The sequence below is a fragment of the Amia ocellicauda genome, chromosome 6, assembly GCF_036373705.1.
Source record: "Amia ocellicauda isolate fAmiCal2 chromosome 6, fAmiCal2.hap1, whole genome shotgun sequence".
Lineage (NCBI taxonomy): Eukaryota > Metazoa > Chordata > Actinopteri > Amiiformes > Amiidae > Amia > Amia ocellicauda.
This window is the reverse complement of record NC_089855.1, coordinates 10755534-10777811: the sequence shown is the minus strand read 5'-3', so window position 1 is coordinate 10777811 and position 22278 is coordinate 10755534. Positions and strand designations below refer to the sequence as shown.

General features: G+C 40.3%; 1 protein-coding gene across 3 annotated transcripts; it reads right to left on the bottom strand.

Annotated features, from left to right (window-relative positions):
• Positions 1-3460: 3460 nt before the first annotated feature.
• On the bottom strand, positions 3461-21534 carry ube3a (ubiquitin protein ligase E3A). Of its 3 annotated transcripts, none has more exons than XM_066706102.1 (11): positions 21201-21534; positions 19685-19729; positions 15041-15351; positions 12679-13928; positions 10148-10292; positions 9088-9293; positions 8590-8754; positions 8070-8225; positions 7895-7968; positions 6174-6317; positions 3461-5536 (listed from the first exon to the last, which is right to left on the bottom strand). In XM_066706102.1, coding segments are annotated over exons 2-11 (2574 nt in total). In that variant the 5' UTR covers positions 19687-19729; positions 21201-21534; the 3' UTR covers positions 3461-5415. The 3 variants fall into 3 exon arrangements, with proteins under 3 accessions (XP_066562199.1, XP_066562198.1, XP_066562200.1); XM_066706101.1 differs by having other exon boundaries at positions 21205-21534; XM_066706103.1 differs by having other exon boundaries at positions 15041-15155; positions 21205-21282.
• Positions 21535-22278: the final 744 nt, after the last annotated feature.

The following is a 22278-nucleotide window of genomic DNA, read 5'->3' as shown; positions in this document are numbered from 1 at the left end:
CTATCTCAGGGTTAACATTTCAGTTATTTCAGGTAATAATTAAGTTTGTGAAAGAACACAATCCTCATTATTCCCTAGTCTTACATATCTTCCTTAAACACTTATCTCTGGATAGATGCATCAGTCAAATGTATAAAAAAATGTATAAAAATAAGGAATAACATCGCTCACAGAGAACAAATTGGGCATTCAAGATAATTTCCTTCAAAGGCTTGAGCAAACCTGACAAGTTTTCATGTCACTAAGCACTCAAGTTACCTCCTTGGCAACAAACAATGAGCATAGGCAGGGTTTGCATGACTGTCAATAGCAACCAGCAAGTGGGAAATATTGCACACATTTTATGGAGTGATGTCCAGTAAGGTGATCTGTTTTGATAGCGTTTCTTACGGCTTTTAATAGTTCGTAGGTCTCTCCAGTATTAGTATTTCAGATTCACAAGCAAGCTGACAGGGCCAGAGCTGGTGGGGATGGCAGAGAAAACGAGAATCAAAGACTCCGAGAAGTCTCTGTTAATTGTTTCCTTCAACTGGAAAGAGGAGATGATGTTGAAGAAAAGACTGGACACCTTGGACTCAATGAAGAAGCAGGTCGAGGCCTATTACAGTCTGGATCAAAGAATCCTGTACAACAGATTCCAGATCAAGCTTCGACGATCACAGTTGGCACACGCAAGACAGATGGGCTACAGAGACATCGTCCAACAGCTGAGCAGCAGAGCCTTCTCCTTCAACACCACGGTCACAGATGAGTCCGAGAGCGCAGTGAGGCAGATTGTCACAAAGTCTCCCAGGGAGAGGGCGAAAAGCGCAGGATATTCAAAAACTCGGGGGCCCACGCCACGCTGCCTGATGTCTGCCTGCAGCACACGACGACTGCCTGACGGCGGTTGGGATCTGGAGCACAGATTGCCGAGTGTTAAAGACACTGACCCGAAAGCTGAGATGGACTGTACAACTTCAGTCTCTGTGGGGAAAAGGGTATCATTCCGCAAATACAGACCCCACACCTCTAGTGCTCTGCCACCCCTCAGCAGATCTCTGAATACACGTCCTCATACTGCTGTTGTGTCCATTAGGAGCGCCACAGAAACACATATCGAGTCTGAGGGGACACGAGGAGCGCACGAGGGGGAGGAGCTTCTGGACGCTGACTTTGTAAAAGGGGATGCGTCAATTACTGCGGTAGAACAAAGCATGGCAAGTGGCAGGAACAGCAATGACTGTGACACGATAAAAAGGCCAGACTCCAGAAGTGATTTCTTAAACAGCAGGAGAGCAGAGGAGGAGAAGAAAACGAAGTCAATGCCTGTGACCCCCCTGGTGTCGAGCAAAGGGCATGGCTTTGGGGGAAAGATGAGCAGCTTTGTTGATAGGCTAATGGATCTTAAACAGCAGCAGAGCACAACTTTAACTGACTATTACTGCCAGAGGTTGCAGGAAAGCTTCGGCGGCAGCAGAAAGAACAGGAACAGTGAGCTTTTCTTAGCCATGGAGGAAGACCTGGGCAAATGGCACCTCGTCGGAAACGAACGAGCCAGCAGGAGCATCACGATCAGAGATCTGGACCAGGATTTCTCCTTTCAACATGTCCCTACCGAGGTTCTGGCTTTGGACTCGTACAACGCTGTGATCACCAAGGAGAACAGACAAGAGAGACACTGGATTGACAACAATCCTTATCCCACAGCTACTTCACCAGTCGGGCATAGGGCCACCTCTGACAATCCAGGTGTCAAATCAATGAAAAATGCTTTGAAAACAGAACTATGAGGACTGATAGTTCTTATACATGAGGATGAATTTGAAAGAATGGGAAAAAAAACAACCCTTGTGGACTCTGTAACTATGAACACACCAAACCTTCTGACGTTGGAATAAGATTACTTAACTGTAAGTAAGGGACTGTAAGGGAAACTATTTTATATTATTATTGCTACTAATGATAAACTATCACATTTAACTGTTTCAGCATTACACCCCAGCAAAAAAAAAAAAAAAAAAAAAAAAAAGAGAATACCATACTATGAAATATTATACAGTATTTAACAGCAAGAACTTTGTCGTGAGGTTTAATAACTGGCTGAATTAAAGTCACTATCTATTTTGGAAATGAATTATTCCCTTTATTAAGTGACATGCGTGTGACATAGTTATATATATATATATATATGTACCATATTGATGAATTAAAATGCTTGTGCTTTGTAGTTTATGGTTTATGTATATAAGATACACATTTTTCTTGATTTTGAATTGCAGTGTATATATAGTAAACTAAAACGAAAGACATTGATGGATACAAATAAAAAAGTTCAAAATTAGTTTCCCAAGTGCTTTTATGCATTTCATTATCTGAACCAGTGTAGGGCTCGGCTCTTTAAGATTCATAACAATGTTGAAAAGAGGAAGCAGAGATGAGACACTATGTGAAAATAATTGGTTGCCATAGCATGCATTCTGTCAGAAATACTAGTTCAGCGTATTATAATGACATGAAAAACCAGACGTAAGTCAAACTTGTAATCTTGGAAATGTCTGAAAGAGATGTTCTAGGAAACAAATTAGGGAGTTACTGAAAAAATGATTTTGTCAAAAAAGAAAACCCACCCAATTCCATATTTAAAATTTCACATTGGATTGTAGGAATTCTTGGCAAGAATTATAACTGGAATTAAGGCTTACATTATGGGTAAATTAAGCCACAGCTGTTCAATCATCAGGCGTTTCTTCATCGTATGTATTTCAAATTTAAGAGTCTACTTTCTTCTTTGGAAAGGTTAATGCTAGTTTAATACATCTAATTCAGGTTCTAATTCAGGAACCTTATCATTTTTAGTAAGAAAGCACAAGGAATACTCTACACCTATGATACATTTCAATTGGATCTTAACAGCTCAGTAGGAAAGTTTACAGGCATATTTTAAATATTAAAATAGAGAACTCATATTTATGAATCACTTGGCCCCGGTCTGGTGTTCTATTGTTTCTGGGCATAATGAAACACATTAGCCTTCTAGTGAAACACTGTTTGACGCTGAAAGATATGAATAATTTCTCACACATGGTATATGCTGCTCTTGGGACATCATTCAGAGACACAACGCTGTCAGCCCTGCTGGTACATCCTACAGAGACAGGACTTGCATCCTACATCAAAGGCAAAGAGGGGAACATTAATCTCACTCCTCTTCTGCATAAAATATGGATTAAGTTTACATTTCCATTTCTCAGATAAAGTATGGAGAGTCCAAGATGCAGTTTTCAATGCGACACTTCCCATTGCAATTGCTAATGATTCTCAAACCGGAGGAGATGCCAACGGGCGCCATTCCTCTTCTGCCCCGCCCAGGGCACATTTATTGTAGCCGAGAGATATGGAGGAACATTTCAAAACCTGTAAAGGCATCGCCTCACATGGCAAAATAATTCAAGTCAACATTTATAGTTCCAGAAGAACATGATGAAAAATGCAGTCACTTTTATTTAGCATCATGTTTACACACCATGTGTTACTTTTTTTTTTGCCTTTTGTTGTTGTCATGGAGAGTAACGTTGTTCAAATAAACCTAGAAACCATTAACTGCTTCCCTTCCTTTACAATTAAAACGTTTTTTTTTCTTTTTTGTTGGGCTGAACTTTTCTGGCACTTGCAGAAACACAGCTTTTAAGGAGTACGGATAACAGGTACCTAAAAAACAAAAAAAACAAAAAACCACAAACAAACAAACGGGGATCTGGGCACATGATTAATGCATGGTCAATGGAAGGATTTCCCCTTAAATACCTTGTGTGTAATGTCAGGATGTGTGTTTCTGTCATTCTGTACACTTGTATAGTGGCATGATATGAGCCTACAGGCAGACACCTTCCAGTATCTGCATCTGAAGAACTGTGCAGTCGATGGGAGAAAAAGGAAAACTAAAAGTCCATAGTTCAGCGTAAATGACAATTCATAATTGGCTTTCACAACATTCAAATGTATGAAGTCCTACATAAAAATATATATACTTTTCACCTGAAAATAAGAATTCCTTATAAGCTTGGGGCTCAGAAGACAATAATTACATATATAAAAAGGGGCACCATGTGTTTTGAGTGGGAGGAGAAAGAACAAAGGCCTCCCAATTCTGCAAATAAAAAAGCGGGGATTTAAATATGTTAGCAAAGTTGTTAATTTTTTTTTTCATTTTTTTCTAATTTTTACAGAATGCCTTTTAGTTCTAAAGCAAGATGCAGGACACTGGCCAATAGTAGCAGCACAGATTGCCAAACTGGCATTACAAATGAATGCAATTACATAATAAATACAGATACCTCAAAACACACTCGATGTGTCCTGACCAGAATAATCATGTAGAGAAGAAAACAATGCTGTAAAACAAGGGCAAATTGGGAAGACTTTTGATTGATGTTTAAAAAGAAGATCATGGTAACAGGCAGTTAATACAATTCACTAACATTTTTCATTATTTTGTAAGTGCACTTTCACACGCTTTAATGATTACGCGACAATCTCCTCGCTGCGCAGCACGCTACGCTGCACTGCTGGCTTGAAAATGCATCTTTTCGAGTAAAATTTTTAGGTACTCAAAGCACAAGTTCTACCCTTTACGAATGATGAGCCATGAAATAAGGACACTACTGTAATGACTAGACTCGTGAGGGGGGACACCATTACTGTGATGGCTCATGGGTGCCAACCGGTGCCGAGGCTAAATTAAAATTCTCAAGGCTGCAGTTTTGTAACATTCCCAGGTTTCTCGTCCATCTTTATTCAGCACAGAAGGGTGGACTCTCTGAGGGGCTAGAACAGCAGTATTTGCATGACACCCTGTCCGACGTCCGAAGGCCCGAAGCGGACAGGTGGGGAATATTACAGCTCCACAACGAATAAGGTTACAAGAAGGTCAATTTACAGAGCTGGAGACTACAAGGTTGTTTTTCTGTCTTTTTCTTTTTCTTACAAATAATGGCAAGATTTTCCAAGGAGATTACATTTTTTTTTTCCGGTCTTAAATATCCCCCAACCTCCCCTCCCCCCACAAAAAAGGCTCAACTCCAAGCAGACATAATAAGAAACTGATTTAACCCTTAAAATAAATAGTAAGGAAAAAATCTTTTCTGTACATACAGGAGAAGGAATATGTATCACATTCACACAAACAGGAGAAAAAAAAAAAAGTGATCATACTAGCAGGATTCTGCTGTTCAAGCCCGTTGCCCTCTGAACAGGGGGGAGGCACAGACAAGTGACTACTGGAGCTCACTACCGTATGGCCATTTAATTTTTTTTTTTTTTTTTTTTTTTTTTTAATATTTTTTTTTCTTTTCTTTTTTTTTTTTGATAGGGACAACAACTTCCGAAAATGATCAGTTCTTTGCGACATTCCATCTTTACACCCTCGTGTGTGTTTTACAACATGCCGAATCCTTTGGCATAGGTAATGGCCTTCAAAAGTCTCTCTTTGAGCTTCTCCTTGGTCGTGTACTCAGGAAGCAGGAGGACATTAAAGCAAGTGTGAGACGTTGGTAACCTGCGGAGAGAGGAGCTTGTTAAAACACTCGTGACAGACACCTAGTCACGGAAAAAAACAACAATGCATAACAAGTGTTTGGCTTTTATATTATTGTGCAAATATAATTTAACACCTTTTTTAAATACTGAATATTAGAAGTCAACAGGCAATCTATAGTAGCAAAAAATACATCTGCTGGGACATGACATTTAACATTTAACATGATAGAATAGATACCCGTTTAACACATTATGATTTAATGGCCGTCATGCTTTAAAGCAGTGGTTCTCAACCCAGGTTAACTAATAATTTGCTAATATTTGACTATTTAAATTATGTAATTGATAAAAAGTTGGTTCCTTAAGTTCCTTATACATTGTCGTACTTAACATAAACCCCCAACTGTTTCAAATAAATTAAGGCCCTGATTAAGGTCATTAGTTATATTAAGGGTTTAATTAAGTAATTGAAGGCTCAGTTTGAACATAAAACAACAGAGGGTCCTCCAGGAACAGACTTGAGAACCACTGGTTTAAGCCATGAAATTTGGTGCTCTGACCTCTAGTGATCGGATGCCGTAAAGACTATAATTCTCTGATCATATAGTATAGGACCTCATCGGGGAAAAAAATGGCACTATATAGAAGCAGCTTACCTGTCTGTGTCTGGGCCGTTCTTGGCGATAATCATCTTGAGCTTGCCTAGGCCGCCCACGGGGGCTCTGTCCGTGCCCGTGGTGAACTGTAGGAAGAGCCTCTTCTGTTCCTCTGCGAAAGAATGAACGATTTCCCAAAAATCCCTACAAGACAAACCATTTCTATTATGTCATTTTCACTATATCATACAAATGTAGACCTTTAACTCTAATTTACACGAAACGGTCTTTTTTTTTTTCCACAGTACACGCGTTACATAAATCTAGAGAACAGTGGAGGGAAGATCTTGTATGAAACGACCGTGATTAACTGCATGATCATTACACAATCCACCACACGGAATAGACAGGAGGGACACTGCTGTCTTTATTATTAGTTTTATTAAGGATACATTTATCTGATATTTTTATCCAGGGTGGCCTTATTAGCCATAACATTATGACCTGCCTAATATTGTGTAGGTCCCCTTTTTGCCGCCAAAAGGGCCCTGACCCGTCGAGGCATGGACTCCACTAGACCTCTGAAGGTGTGCTGTGGTATCTGGCACCAAGACGTTAGCAGCAGATCCTTTAAGTCCTGTAAGTTGCGAGGTGGGGCCTCCATGGATCGAACTTGTTTGTCCAGCACATCCCACAGATGCTCGATTGGATTGAGATCTGGGGAATTTGGAGGCCAAGTCAACACCTCGAACTCATGATTCATCAGACCAGGACACCTTCTTCCATTGCTCCGTGGTCCAGTTCTGATGCTCACGTGCCCATTGTAGGCGCTTTCGGCAGTGGACAGGGGTCAGCATGGGCACCCTGACTGGTCTGCAGCTACGCAGCCCCATATGCAACAAACTGCGATGCACTGTGTGTTCTGACACCTTTCTATCAGAACTAGCATTAACTTTCAGCAATTTGAGCTACAGTAGCTCGTCTGTTGGATCGGACCACACGGGCCAGCCTTCGCTCCCCACGTGCATCAATGAGCCTTGGCCGCCCATGACCCTGTCGCCGGTTCACCGCTTTTCCTTCCTTGGACCACTTTTGATAGGTACTGACCACTGCAGACCGGGAATACCCCACAAGAGCTGCAGTTTTGGAGATGCTCTGACCCAGTCGTCTAGCCGTCACAATGTGGCCCTTGTCAAAGTCGCTCAGATCCTTAGGCTTGCCCATTTTTCCTGCTTCTAACACATCAACTTTGAGGACAAAATGTTCACTTGCTGCCTAATATATCCCACCCACTGACAGGTGCCATGATAACAAGATTATCAGTGTTATTCACTTCACCTGTCAGTGGTCATAATGTTATGGCTGATCGGTGTATATATATGTGATTATTGGAAAGCTATAAACAAAGTCCAGTCTTGATCTGGTGATGTTAATGGATACAGTGGATAAAAGCAATCCCCTAACATAACATCCTCTAGAGATAACCTCCTGATTCCTCCTAGCGTTTCCACCCTCCACTCCACCCTCATTGTGGGGAACTATTCCTTTTCCCGGTCGTTGCTGCGCTCAGCTGGCGGTTTGTCATGCTGACACAGGCGGGCTGCTGTAATCTCCATCACAGGGGGCTTTACTAGCGCACGCCTGCTGTGGCCGTGGAATTAATTTTGTGCATGAATCCTTAAATTCCAGGAAGCAGCAGTACACAATCCACATTCCCTTTTAAAATGAACCATGTTTGTTTTCTCTACCCTCGGAGATCACACATTCAAATACCAGCTTACTTAATAATGCGTGAATCCCGGCTGTACCCTCCATCGTATTCTGTGGTTTCTTCAAGTGCTTGAAAGTCTAGGTTCTAAAACGCAGAGAGAATGGAGGCAGGGATTTAGATGTTTTGAGGTTGAAAACAGTGTGTGTCAATACTGAAAGAATTTATCCGGGTTTCCATGGGCTTACCCTGCTTCCACAGATAAGTAGTTCAATTTCCTCGGGCCTGAATAAATACTTTAAAGGAGACTCGTTTGTGACCATATGAAAACCTCTTCTGAATGCTTTAAACTGCTTTTCTACAGCTTTGTTGAGCATGTATTCCGCATACTGGGTAACAAACTCCTGTGAATGAAATGTGAAAAACAAAGTCATCAGTCATTTTCACATTTCTGTCTACAATCCAGGAGGATGACAGAGATAGAGAGAGAGAGAGAGGGTGGGGGGGAGATTTAGACACTGATGCATTTCTATCCTTATATAAAAAAAAAAAAAAGTTAAAATGTTAGCAAGATGTGAACGCATACTGGCTCTTCCGACAGCAACATCTTAATGATTGCAAGCACTTTACTTCAACAGTCGACGATGAAAATACACATCTATGCGTCTTGAATGCTTAATGGCATGGCTCAAACATTCCCTAGTATTGTTGCTCACTGCCCAGTGTAAAGTGCGTTTGTGCATCTGATCTTCAAGGTATGTGACTTACCTTCCGGTTTTCGTTGGTAACGGGGATTTTATCTCCGTTTTCCCTTAAATCGTACATGAGGGGATTCCCGAAGAGATCAGTCTGTGAAATCTGAAACGTGATCATCATGTCATCTTCCACACTGCCTTCGTAGTCCAGAAGTTCGTTTAAACTCTGGAACAGCATCTGAACGCGAGAAGGACAAAGGTCTAGTTGACTGGTGTAGAAAATGCACTAGCCTTTCAAAAGGTCGGATTGCGTGCTAATTGCATCATCAAACAATAAATCTGACAAATATTGACCAAATATTAATTTCTGTTTTTAAATGAGCAGTTAGTTTTGCTTTTACATTTTTTACTGTAATTTCTCTCTGCACAGAAGTCTCACAGACGTTTCACAGAAGTGAAATTCCAGGCTAAATCATGTATTTGGCAAACTGAGGAACACTCAGCTTTGAACACAGTTGACAATACTGTTTAAAACCACACACAATGTATAAAAGAATATACACATAGTTACCGGATGAGAATCTGCCAGGTCACGAAAAGTTCCTTTCTTGCCCAATAATTTTCTATAGACGACCATGGGAAAATGCACATCCAGGATACAGTTATTGTAAATGGCCAGGCCCAGAACGATGCCAATGAGAGTAAACTGGCCCTCAGTTTCAAACGAAGAAGGGTTAAACCAAAACAGTTTGGTGGTTTCGTCGTATGTGAACATTCCTGCAAAAGCAATGTCATTGAAAGAAAATGCATTAGGCACAATAAATAACTTACAACAGTAGCATCTATTTTTGCTAAGTGTGCAGAATAAAGACAACTATTAGAACATCAGACAAGCTTCAAGACAACTGTAGCGCACATAGACAAAGCCATTCATCAGCAGGATCCTCGAACACAAACGTATTGTGGCCAGAACAGTCATAAGACTTAGGAAAAGTTAACAAATACTTTGGCTAATAGTACAGACAGGGACAGTACAAATGAGACAAAAGAAAACTTGCAAATGATCTGCACTGGTCTGCTTTTCATCTCATAGATCAACTAGAACATGCAAATAAACTATGCTGCTGGACAAGACAATTAACCTGCTTCATGCAATTTCTGTCCAAGTGTACCATGAGCATTGACAGAAAAGTGGCAGTCAAATGAACATTATGGACACAAGGATCTTGTCTAACACAATGTTCAATTATCTGGTAACAGTTTCAAGATATTGCTACACAGCTTTAAAACTGCATTTGTCAAATGCAATAATCTACTTTGTTGCTCATTAATCAACAAAGAAGTTTCTAATATGAGTATTCTTTTGGATTTAACTTGGAAGGATTCAACTGATCATTTGAAGGTGTCAATTGAAGCACATTCCTGGGATCAATGTGATGTAAAAAAGAACAGCCAAAATGACAAACAGACTTGATTTCTGTAGCCCAGGTTGGGCATAAATAATGAATTACAGTTATGCATCATTAAACAGATGTAGGCATGCCACATTTGATACTTTTTAAAAGACTGATTAAGCAATAGGCATCAATTCATTTCGATGTGAAAATATACATGTTTTTGAAAACATTTACCAATATCGGGGTTGAAGATTTCCTCCACAACAAGCTGGAAGAATTCTTTGGAAACTCCTCCTTCATCTACACCTTGCTCTCCTTCAAATTCCACATACAGCTGTTTCTTCAAGTCTGCAGGATTTTCCATGGCAATCATCTCAAGCTATAGAGCAGGAAATCAAACAAACAAAAATCTCAATTTGGGGTTATCAGCTGGAGGAGGGTATTCACAGGAGGTCTCTCTTACATAATGTTTCCTTCCAAGGACAGGTAGGTAGATATTTTATAATATGACGTACAAGGTTAAGCAGAATAATACTGTCAAGATGCACAACTTATATATACAACATGCATGTGTAATCAAGTCTCAGATGTACTAGCACACAATGTTTCCTTCAAGGTTTGAACAGAACTTTGAATCTGTGCCTCACAAACAGTCTAAACACATTAATGAATAATAACAGTCTAAGTCTTCTGCATTAGCCTCCATCACAACACCTTCAGGTCAATTAATGTATACTATATTAACCACGAGGGCAAAAATAAACATTTGCTGAGCCATAATGACGAACTTAATCCTCAAATCGAAATCTTCCAGCTCTTCCAACCAAACTTACAGGATATTACCAAAAGATATTACCAGAGTGGGTATTCCGACACCGGCTGCAGATACAAGTATCATTTCAGCTTCAGGTCTGTGGCAATATCTGCTTTGTCATAACTTTTATATACTGGGGTACAGCGGGAACAGAGAAGAAAAGCGGTCGAGATTTCCCCCTCAGGGTGGGTGTGCTTGCTCCGACTCCTAGAGACGTGCTCCAACCCGAGACCATTGTGACACACGGGGAGACATGCTGACCGGTGGCGCCATGAACCGGAATAATAATTTCTAAGTCAGGACGGGCCCCAATCAAAAAAAGCTGTATGCCAGAGCAAGATCCTGCCTTCATAGTGCAAGAAAAAGGTTTTGCTGCTCATTTCAAGCCCTGGGACAGATGCAGTGGAATTGGTGGCTGTTCAGATTAAGATGTTCAAGGTATTTGCGAGACTTTAAAAGCTGATATTCCATGAAGACAATGGGGCAGCTGCAAATACAGCATGGAGTCACAGCTTGAGACTGACAAAGAGACAAAGTAGACTGCTTGGGTAATATGCTGATGTCGTAGAAATATACTGTAAGACTTCCAAAAGCTATGAAGCATGTTTCGAAAGAGCAGCTCATTGTGGCTAGAATGAGTTTATTCTTGTAAATTACTTGTACAGATTCACTACCACACACATTCAGTCATCAGAAGGCTAGTTCCCTTCTGGGTCAACCATTGCAGAGCAGGCTGGATTTACACGACATCTTAAGACTCTGGAGCGGACCTCCATTGGACAACCCATTCTGTGTCGTCTTATTAAAGCTATCGACTTCATACTATCCAACTCAATATCCATGACCAGGCCTACAAGCATGTATGCGTTTGTTTATGTGTGCGTGTGTGTGTGTATGTGTAAAATACATTAATGTGAAGATATTAAAGGGGGGTAGGCAGTCTCCAATTATCCAATTTATTTTCTTTTTTCCGTTTCAACTGTCAAGGAATACATATGTGATGTTTTCTTAAAGTGTTACACTAATTCTTAGTCAAACATTTTTTCATGCTGTAGTTTCCAACAAAATCTGGAACGGGGTCATGATGATAATTATTTGCATAAATTTAACTCCTAGATCCGAATAAAGCTTGGCTATTTCTGGTAAGTTTAAGGCGTCTTACCACAATTCTCTCACGGCACAACAGTAAGTAACCTGTAAAATGCAGATGTAATACTAGTCATCCCGTGAGTGTTGGCAGGAATTTTAACCATACCGGAGGCGTCTAGTTTGCATACTCAAAATCATCTGTTCAATCAGTTTTTAAAGGTTAGTCTGAAATAACAAACGCAATTTCAGTGGGAAGCGCCTTGCCGACACAATAGGCAAATGCTTCTCACCTTTGGGTCTACAGATTTAGTAGACTAAATGTCATGTGTAAGTGTTACCCAGAGAAAATTGGAATTTGTATGGAGGTATTGTACGGTATAGCTGTCACTGAAATATAACCTTTCAATGTAAGTAAAGTTAAGATATAAGAGGTATAGTGTACACAGGAAACACAAACAAATAACACTAGACTATTGGTTATACACATCTTAGTACATATAAAAGATATTTCAATAACCGCTATGCTGTACAGTATCTGTTACCATTGCAGCATTGTTACATCTAGTACAATGCAAAATATTTGGAATAGAAGAAATGTAATAGCAGACCATATCACCCGAAATCAGTCAAAACAGTCCAAGAGCTATAAAAGCACTACAATGAAAAACCTTTTCAGATTTGGGTGTTTCTGGCTGCTCTGCTTTTGACAAGGCTTTAACTGACAATTACAGCAACAGAGACTTCTCATTTATAAAACAAACATTTTACTTAATTCGACTGCAAACAAACTAAGTTTATATTCAGGGTTGCACTCTGAAAAAATGCCGTGTGGACCAACAGAAATGAGAAAAGTGTTACTCACTCTCACAAGGGCATCGTCGATGATGTGGTCTCTCCGCACTTTCAGTCGCAGGTAGGGGTTAAGCTGCTGTCCCTGAACCAGGCTGTAAAGCACAGTGATGCGCCGCTCACTGTACATTCGAATCCTATTGTCATAGTACAGTCCGAGGTTCTTGGTTACAGCATTGAGGATAAACGGGCAGGTCATGAAAGAGAACTTGTTCTCCGTCTCGACCTTGAAGAAGGTGTAGTCCTTGTCCATCTCCAGCACGTCATTGAGTGGCTCGTTCACAAACTCTTCGAAAGGGATGAGTGGTTTGCGACAGTCGATGGTCTTGACGCCCAGCTCTGTCTCCAGTGGGTCCACCCGGGGGCCTTTCTTGTTCCTCCGCTCCTCCCCCAGGAGGTCCTGCAGGGTCAGCTCGCTGGACTCGGGGATGGGCTCATCATCCTCTTCCTCATTGTGGTCTGTGTCCAAGTCCCCACCGAGGACGTTTGCATAGTAAACGATTTTCAAGCATTTGGTGGCCGCGACCACGGCATCATCATCGTTGACGAGGTTGCGGTTGTTGAACTCATTGCTGATCACTTTGTAGGTGATGAGCTGCTGGAAGGTCTCCATCATGCGGCGGATCTGCTCGGCGGTGTACTGGGACCACAGCCGGATCAGTTTGGCTTGAGCCGGGAGGGGGAGCTTGCTCATGGCTTTGCAAAACAAAGGCAGGGCGATCTCAAGATACTCGGGGCTGTGGAGGTTGCTGTTCTCCATCACGATGATGAACAAGTTCAGGTAGTTGGGATCCCTTGAGTACACGTTGTGGTACGTCAGGTCACATTCCACGTTGGGTGACAAGTACACCAGTGCATTGAGAAAGGCAGTTTCGATCTTCTCATTCGCCAGCAGTTTGTTATAGACCCTGCGCACCGCGTCAATGTCCACAGACACCTCGTCGGGGCCCAGCTTGTGCACATTGTTAGCCCCGGAAGCGGCACCTTCTCCCGTCCTGGAAGAGGAAGCTCCCGAGTCTTCCTCCATAGCAGCAGCAGAACAGGCGGCTTTCTCCTTCTCATCCTCATCCTTGTCTTCGTCTTTGCCCTGGAGGGACTTCAGCTCTTCCTTCGTGTGTTGCTTGGCCTTGCGGAAGCTCTGCACCAAGCCGTCGGCGCTGGAGAAGACTCGGCCAATCACACGTATCAATGGGGAGTAATCCTCTTTCTCTCCACACATCCCCAGAATCTCATACACCTTCTCTTCTGTTAGGAAATTCAAATCTAGAATAGAAAACAAAAACACAAGGGGTTTATTAGTTCTGGCAAGTTACCATTTTCTTTCTTACATTACAAAAACGAAATGCACAATTCTATGTTCTCTTCACATGCTATGCTGTGCTCCTTCACACGAGTCAAACTATATAAACTCAAATTTGACATCTGATCAAAGGCTGCTGTTTTTGAGAACTCACGACATACTGAGCACAGGCCTATGCATCTGTAAAACGAAAATAAAGGCATTCTGATTTTCCGTTATCGTTAATTCCCTCCAACCTTTTCCAACTTATGTAATATGACATTGTACTAGAAACCATACAGGCTTCAGACTTCAATCTCTGAAGCAGTTTTCAGTTATGGCCATTTCCTCAATTCACCACCTTGGACTTGAACTTTTATTTAACATCATTCAACAAATGGAGGGGAGAAATACACGTCTGTTGACACCCTTAAAAGAGAGCATGACTAACACAAACAGGATTGTGCAAAATAATATGGATTTTACAGCTGGAGGGTTTTAACATGGTGCCTGATGTAGGTTCAAAATTAGTTTATACACTTTCCAAAAATATGTTTGCAGGGTGAGCCCGACTGTGATACTGCAAAAGCCATTTCGCAGCAAGATGCATCAGATTACAGTGCCTTCTATTTTAACTTGAGGGCAAAACTCAGAACGGTCAGATGTAGGATTTTTTTTTATGAACGTAGGAGGCTGATAATGGATAACCTATCTTTATACCTCCTATATGTACATGACATGTGGAGTCATATCCCTCTGCTTTCTTTTTACTTGTGGCCCTGCTTTATTTCTCAAAGAGAAAACTTGTAGTGAAGCCAGAGTTTCAGCAATGAACGACCAACAGTCAGTCACGTGGTCCTTTCAAAACCTTTTTTCCTCCCATGCCCCCCTCCCTCCAACTACAGTGAGGCTGCCCTTGTCCAACTCTTTCAATTTATGAGGGGCTTCATAAGGAATCTAATTTAGGAAGAAGATGAAGTATGGATTTTTCCAGGGTACTGAAATTTTATAAAACTAGGCTTCACATATGAAACGTATCCCAGTAGCTTCCACTCTTCTCTGTGGCGCCAAATGGTCAGGAACAACTTGGACTCACCTTTAAAGTCATCCCTTGCGGAATGCGCCTCCTTCCGGTTCATTTTCCTGTCGCTGCACGAGTTGTTGTTGGCTCCTTTGGCACTGTTTTCTAGGTAAGCAGAACTGGTTCCTTTCTTGGAGGGATGAGGATCACAGAGTTTTGCATTAATCTTATACAGCTCGAGGGCCTTAACGGCCGCCGCATTGTTATCCATACGATGGAAACTTGGACAGGAAGCACAAAACTCATTCGTGCAGGCCTCATTTCCACAGCCCTCAGTTAACTGGTGGTAGTAGCGTTCTATTAGATGCTTTGCAGCTGCTCGCTTCCTGTACCAAATATTCAGACAGTAGGCACAAGGATTAGTACAGCCTCCAGGTACGAAGCTCACTCACAAGAACACCATCGCAAGAGTTGTATTTAGAGACAGTGGAGCAGCGCACTGTTGCTCAGCTACTTCCGTGTTGGATTTACACTGGAGAACACATCATTAAATTCCACATCGGCACATGTTGCTGTTCTTCCACATCATACAGTTAAAACCGTTTGGAAAGATAAGCAGTCTGCTTCATCTTACATATTAAGAGTTACCAATTAACATCTATATCTAATACAGGTAACAACAACTCTCACTGAATGGTTAGTTCAATATCAATGACATTAAACTAAACTAAAATGTGCAGCATAACAGGAGAAAAACAAAAGATAGGATAACATTATAATTAGTTTGTGGTATGTCATTTTTCTTTATATTTGTTTTAATCAGAAAAGTAAATAAAAAAGGATAAAGCTGGTAAAAGAAAACATCTAGAAAATGTGTCTACATAACTGGGAGCTGTGGAAAACACTTGAACAATGACATCTAAATACAAGTCATACAAAATGGTATCATACTCTTGAAGGCCAGACAACTTCCTTCCATTTTATGTTAAGATTGCTAAACTGAACTCTGTACAGTAGATTTAATATTCAAATTAGAACCATCAAATACAATAATTATATATTTGTTTATTTCTATGTTGTTTTTAAAATCGTTTAATTTCATTTTTGGTTACGATAATTTGGATTATGATCTGAATTTGCCACCCATCACCATATGAATTCTCTCAAACATTTATTTCTCAAGCTCACCAGGAAGACAGATCAAGAATCCCAACTCCATCACAATAATTAAATTAACTGTTTTAAGCTAGTTTTCTAAACTACACTGTTCAACGCTTCAAGAACACGTGGAAGTCAAGTCAGATGTAAACACTGCCCTACATACACACACATTTAGATCCATGAAAGCTTTCCAGAATGAAGCCACTGTGATCAATGAACTTGAGTTCATTATAATGCACACCAAAGCATTCAGTCGTGCTTTAATTATGGTGGCAAACGATCACAAAGCCAATAGACTTCCATTAATCTGTGCTATATTCAGTATAATTAACGTCAGTGGCCTTTCATTACAAGTACTAACAAATACTGCTAACAAATACCAAAATGTTCCTCTTCTACGTTTCTTTCACACTGAGTGCTGCATAAGTACTGAAAATAATTCTGTACTCAATAGATGTAGGTGACAGGATGGAATCAATCAAATAAGCATCAACTGCAACAGACTTGACGTGCTTCTTTAAGCTGGGTAGATCTTTCTGTAAAAGCTTTGCCTGAAAAGACAGCTTGGTGAAACTGCACATAGAGTCCAAAAGCCCATCATTCTGCAACACTTACACGCACTAATGAGTGCTGAAGCGAACCAATCGCATTAATTCACAGGCAGAATCAATAATCCTGTGTCAGAAACACCAGCTGGGATAATATCCCGTTGTGACAGTAGCAGTATTACTAAATATATAACTGGCCATGCGGATGTCAAAATATAATCTAATATCTATCATCCAAATTAGAAGATTGTATCCATTTAAGCCGTTTCTACAAGACAACTTTTTCATTATCACTATTATTACATATGTATACATATTCTGTTTTAACTCAGTTTCCAACTTGCAAATTACATTCCCTAGTCTTTCTCTTCCATTAGTGACCTCATGAACTCTGGTCCCTTAATTGTATCACCCTGTCATACATCTCCCAGCAAAGAGCATTGCTATACCCTTGTTCCATCCCTATCAACTGCTCTAAGAAAATGTTATCAATTTATTAATATCCTATTCCAATAAGCTCCTGGCACACACCCCAGCACTTCAGCCTAATAAGTCAATGATATGATTTTCATGAATTATGTCAGTGATATAAAGAAGTGTAGCATTATACACAATGCATGTTTATGCCTTAAATTAAACACAAACTGGTACAGTTCATTGTCTGGCCTTTGGTATTTGATGCTTTTAACTTTTAGCATAAGAAACAGCAAATTAACCACAAATACAAAAATTAAAAACAACAAAAAGGTGGAAACATGTAAAGATGTCAAGAACAAATTCATATCTACCGCTGAAAACATCAGTAATACATAAATAAGTGAGCTGTGTGAATATATATGTATGTGTACATATAATATACATGTGATTATATTATTTACTACATAGTGCCTTTGAACAAGCAGTTCTTCACACTAGCACTATTATTGTGTTGTATGCTGTGCTTTGGTACAAACACAACTGTGTGAGGAAAGGTTTGTAGGATACTACTTTATTTACCTGGGTGGAGTGAAAATGACTGGACAGAAATTCACACACAAAAACAATGTTATATTGCCCAGGGGCATAACTTTTGTCAAATTGTTATATTGTGCATATATTTCTAAATATGTTCAGTGATTATGGTAATGTTTAATATTTCTTTTTTGTAATTATTTTCATTTCACAAATAAAAAACACCCACAGTTGACTAATCCCCCTACAAACGTATGGCTCTATGAAATGCGTGTTGCAGAGAACATGGACGGAATTGTGAAATTCAGTGAGAAAACCCCCCGAGGACATTACCACAAAATTAGTTTAAAGAAGCTATATATATATCTTTGTATATTCAAAAAGGCTCACTTACACTACTTGATTATTACATTTAATTTGCATAATTGTTTAAGCTTTGATAATCCATCTTTTATACAGTTTTGGAAGTCAAGGACCAAATTCCAAATATAAAACAAAATAAACAAAAACTAGGCCCTGTTACAAAATGAAATTGAAAATGATTTCTTTCTCAGCCAGTTCTCATCAGGATTGTATTACACACAAGTCTCACATCCAAGGGGAACCCACACAAAAACCTCTCCTGGGAGTTTCATTTTCAGCAGTAGAGTGAACAATATACAACAATTAAATAATCCTGCCTTGTGGCACATACAATGACACAAAATGATTAAATTGAATACAAACATGAAAAAACAAAAAGGAATTGGATGAAAGGCATAGCAAAAAAATAAAATAATAATAATCTTCCTGAACAATTTTTGCTCAAGTATTTGGAGTGTGAGACAAGATCATGCCTTGAAATGCCGTGCACATAACCTCTTTATCCCATAATAATCATGCTTGAGGAAAAGTATACTGTAGGGCTGTCAGTTTAGCTTAAACATTTAAATTGATAATCAAGTTACAAAAAAAAAAAAAAATCAAACCGATCAATTGCAATGTATTTTTATAAAAGCACATACTCAATGGCTCTCACTGTAATCCCCACTCCAAAAAAGAAAATAGAAAATGTTTCAAAGCTAGTCAAAGATAGTTCTTGAAAAGTATGTTTCTCTGCAGCACTGCACTGAGAAAGTGTTTATTGCTGGTATATGGTTAATAATAATATTAATAAAACAAAACGACTGCTCAACAAACCAAAATAATGGATGTAGTAACAAATAACCAAAACAGTTTCCACACAGGCAAATAAAAACCATTTCACTGTGAATGCATCATTACAATTTGCTATTTCACAGGTGATTTTTTCCTGACAAAATCCACAATCTAACTGGGTACAAACATGTATAGGATACAATTCTTTCTTTTTATGTTATTCTAGTCTTACCTGCATTGCGAGATCATCAGAAGTAACATCTTGTGCGTTTCTTCACTTACTTTAGGTTCCAAAAGAATAAGCATTAAGTATATCCTACTGCTTTCATAAATCCATATACCCTGCTTACTCAGTACAGTATACAGTTTCATGTTATTCACAAGTTAGTCAAACTAGTACGTTTATTTACTAGTATTATTTCTCAAACCGTACAATATTACATTTTAGGCAGAAGCCATTAATGTCATTAAATAGAACTTAGAAGGCAGATCACGAAGCACAAAACTGAGCAAGGTACTCTGTAACTGCTATAAATGTGTGATAACCAACTAGTGCTGGCAGCAGGCAAAAGAGGTAGGAGACAAACAAATATAAATACAATATAAATGTCAGCAATAAAACAGGGTTCCTTTATTTTTTAATCAATTAATGTTATATTGACAAGAATTGATTAAAACACTTATTTTCAATTTAGTCTTGACAGCTCTACGTATACTTTACCTCAATGGAAAAAAACAACAACTAAAATGCAATATTTAGTCAAATGTGAGGTTTTAATTTAGTAATCAGCATCAAAACCAATGTTAAATAATAAACAACAACAACAAAGCAATGACAATGGAAAACTAAAGATGTCGGGATGATAAAACTATACTATGATCACCTCATACAGCATACAGAGCCCCCGTGCGTTTCACTTACATTCGGCTTGCTTCTGGGTTTTCTATGTCAGCTTCTCCTGGTGATCTAGAAGCAATACAAAACATCATTAAGAAAAGACACCACAGCAATGACAGACAACATTTTGAAACGAGGAAATGTGAGGAAGGATTTCAAAAGAATGATTTAAAAAAAGCTCAAATTTGCCCCTAACATATACACTGTGATTGCACTTCTTGAAAAAAGTCAAAAGTCCAGTTGTTCCAGGTCAAACCCTCACAGCCTAAAATCAAGGCAATCTTAGGTCTTCTGGCTGTCAGGTTTTAGGGTTTATGCCTGCAACCTGCCTACTAGGTAGATAATAAATACTTATGCATGTTATCTTGCAGTCATCAGGATGTTCATGCTTTGAACCAGTATCTGTTACCTTGTTATCAAAATACACATCAAACTATGGTGTGAAAATCAAGGACTCTCATGAGCAGTCACAAAAGTTTCACAGCTGCCTCCCACAGCCTTGACATCTCGATCCGTTTGACCGCTCATAAACACACATTTCAGTCTGTCTTATGAAAGCCTCACGCCGTCCTCAGACCTGCAGGACATTTTCTCTAGGGACAAGTGACAAATAGCTCACTCTAGCCCTGCACAAAATTTTGCAGAAAGCACACAACACTCAAATATAAGCAACATAAGCACATGACATGTCATGCAGTCCTATGCAAATGCAAGCACATTTTATGATTTTCTACATTTAAGTCAAAAATAAAAAAAATGAAGAGAATAAATCCAAGTTTAAAAAATGTCAATTGTTAATCATGAATAGCTCAAAAGGAAAGTGTGGCATTTAGAAAATAAACCATGGGACATGCTGCAATGAAGGCCTAAACCCTATCTGCTGCCTTAACCGAATCAATGCCATCACACTGCTTCCCACAAGCAATGCAAAAGTAGATGTTTTCTGGTCACTTTTTGAAATAAACACGTATCGGATGGTGTAACACAACGCGTCACAACCCCCCCCCCCCACACACACACACACACACACACTCCTGCCAGGAAACAGTCGCAGTAAATACCGTGTGACTGACAGACAGGCCTCTCTGGGTAATGACAGTGCATGAACTATTGCTGTGCATGAACATCCTAAAAACAGCTCGTTTCCAGCACTGTGATCAGTGTGCCTTTACATGGCCAGCACATCGCACCGTCCGCACCAAACTAAACAACACGACATACAGCAGCAGCTCTTTCACATGTCCGGAAAGCTGCACACGGATTACAGGCAGAGGCCTATGCCTGCTTGTTTACTGTCACTGCAACTGTCAAAACAAGACTTGGCAAATAGTGCAACAAACCTTATCAGACCAGCACAGTTTTTGTGTGTTTTTTCCCTTAAAGGCATGGCTGAAACAGTGTCATCTCCCACGCCGCAAAGCCTCTAATAACATGCAACCGGACCACACGCTTGAGTCTGCCGGACAAATGCAGGCGAGAGTTTCTTTCCTGCTCGGCTGCTCCCCCCTCCCAATCCCCGACCCTCTCCCCAGCCCCTTACCGACCTGTCGGATCCTCCTGCGGGGGTAGGCTCGGCCTGTGGTGGCGCACACTCACAGTCCTGCTTCTCGTCGGGATTCATACGAGACTTTCTCTCTCAATGGTGGGAGTGTGTGTGTGTGTGTGTGTCTGTGTGTGTGCGGGTTGCTCCCTCGGTGCTGGCGAGATCTCGGCAAGATGGCAAAGGGGTCGGTGGCTGCAGCTGCGTTCGCGGTGGCGGTGGTTGGTTTATTGAGCTGATGTTTCATTTGAGGCCTGTTTCACTCTCTGATCTCCACAGAATCAATTCCGCCATCTTGGTTTCAACAGGGCTGGCCGCTGCACAAGGGGACCTATCCCAGCATGCAGCGCGGCCGCCGCTCCTGCTCGCCTGCTCTTACAGCAGCCCTCCTGCCTCACCTCGCGTGTGTGTAATCAGAGCAAAAGGGAACCGGCTCTGGCTTCTCATTTTTAACACCCACGTATCTGCCTCCGTGTGCAATCATGGCAGGACAAAACTTTAAACAAACGAATGCATATAATACAAAACAGATACAATTATCATATATTCAGCACAGCATTTCTTTATGCACCCTTTTTGCACTTGTGTGTGTCAGACACCAAACATATTAGCTTTCCATTCAAATATGCATGACCTGTTCGAGCACAAACTGGGCTTGAGGGGGAAAGAAAGGCAGATTTCATCATCACATATATATTTTATTGCATAGCGTGAACTCACCCCTGCAAATCTTGTCTTAATATGATACCCTGGCGGCCTGTCGGGCTTACTGCATGCTTTAAAAGGGTAGAAGGATACGAGAAAGCATTGTGGGAAGTGAAGTTTTAGTGCTTTGTATTATTAGATGTATTACTTGCAAAAGACCTTGCAAACAATTAAAAGTAGGCAGTGAATGTGAGTGGTTGACCCCGGATCGAGCTCTTTCTAAATGTTTAATGCAATGCTGATGCTGCTTCCCTTATGATACTTAACATGTAGTTGCATCATCACATTTTCCTGTCATACACTTCATTGCCAAATGTTTCAGGCAACAGGCAGAGTACAAAAAACCCTAAGTAATGATAAACAATCCTCCAGT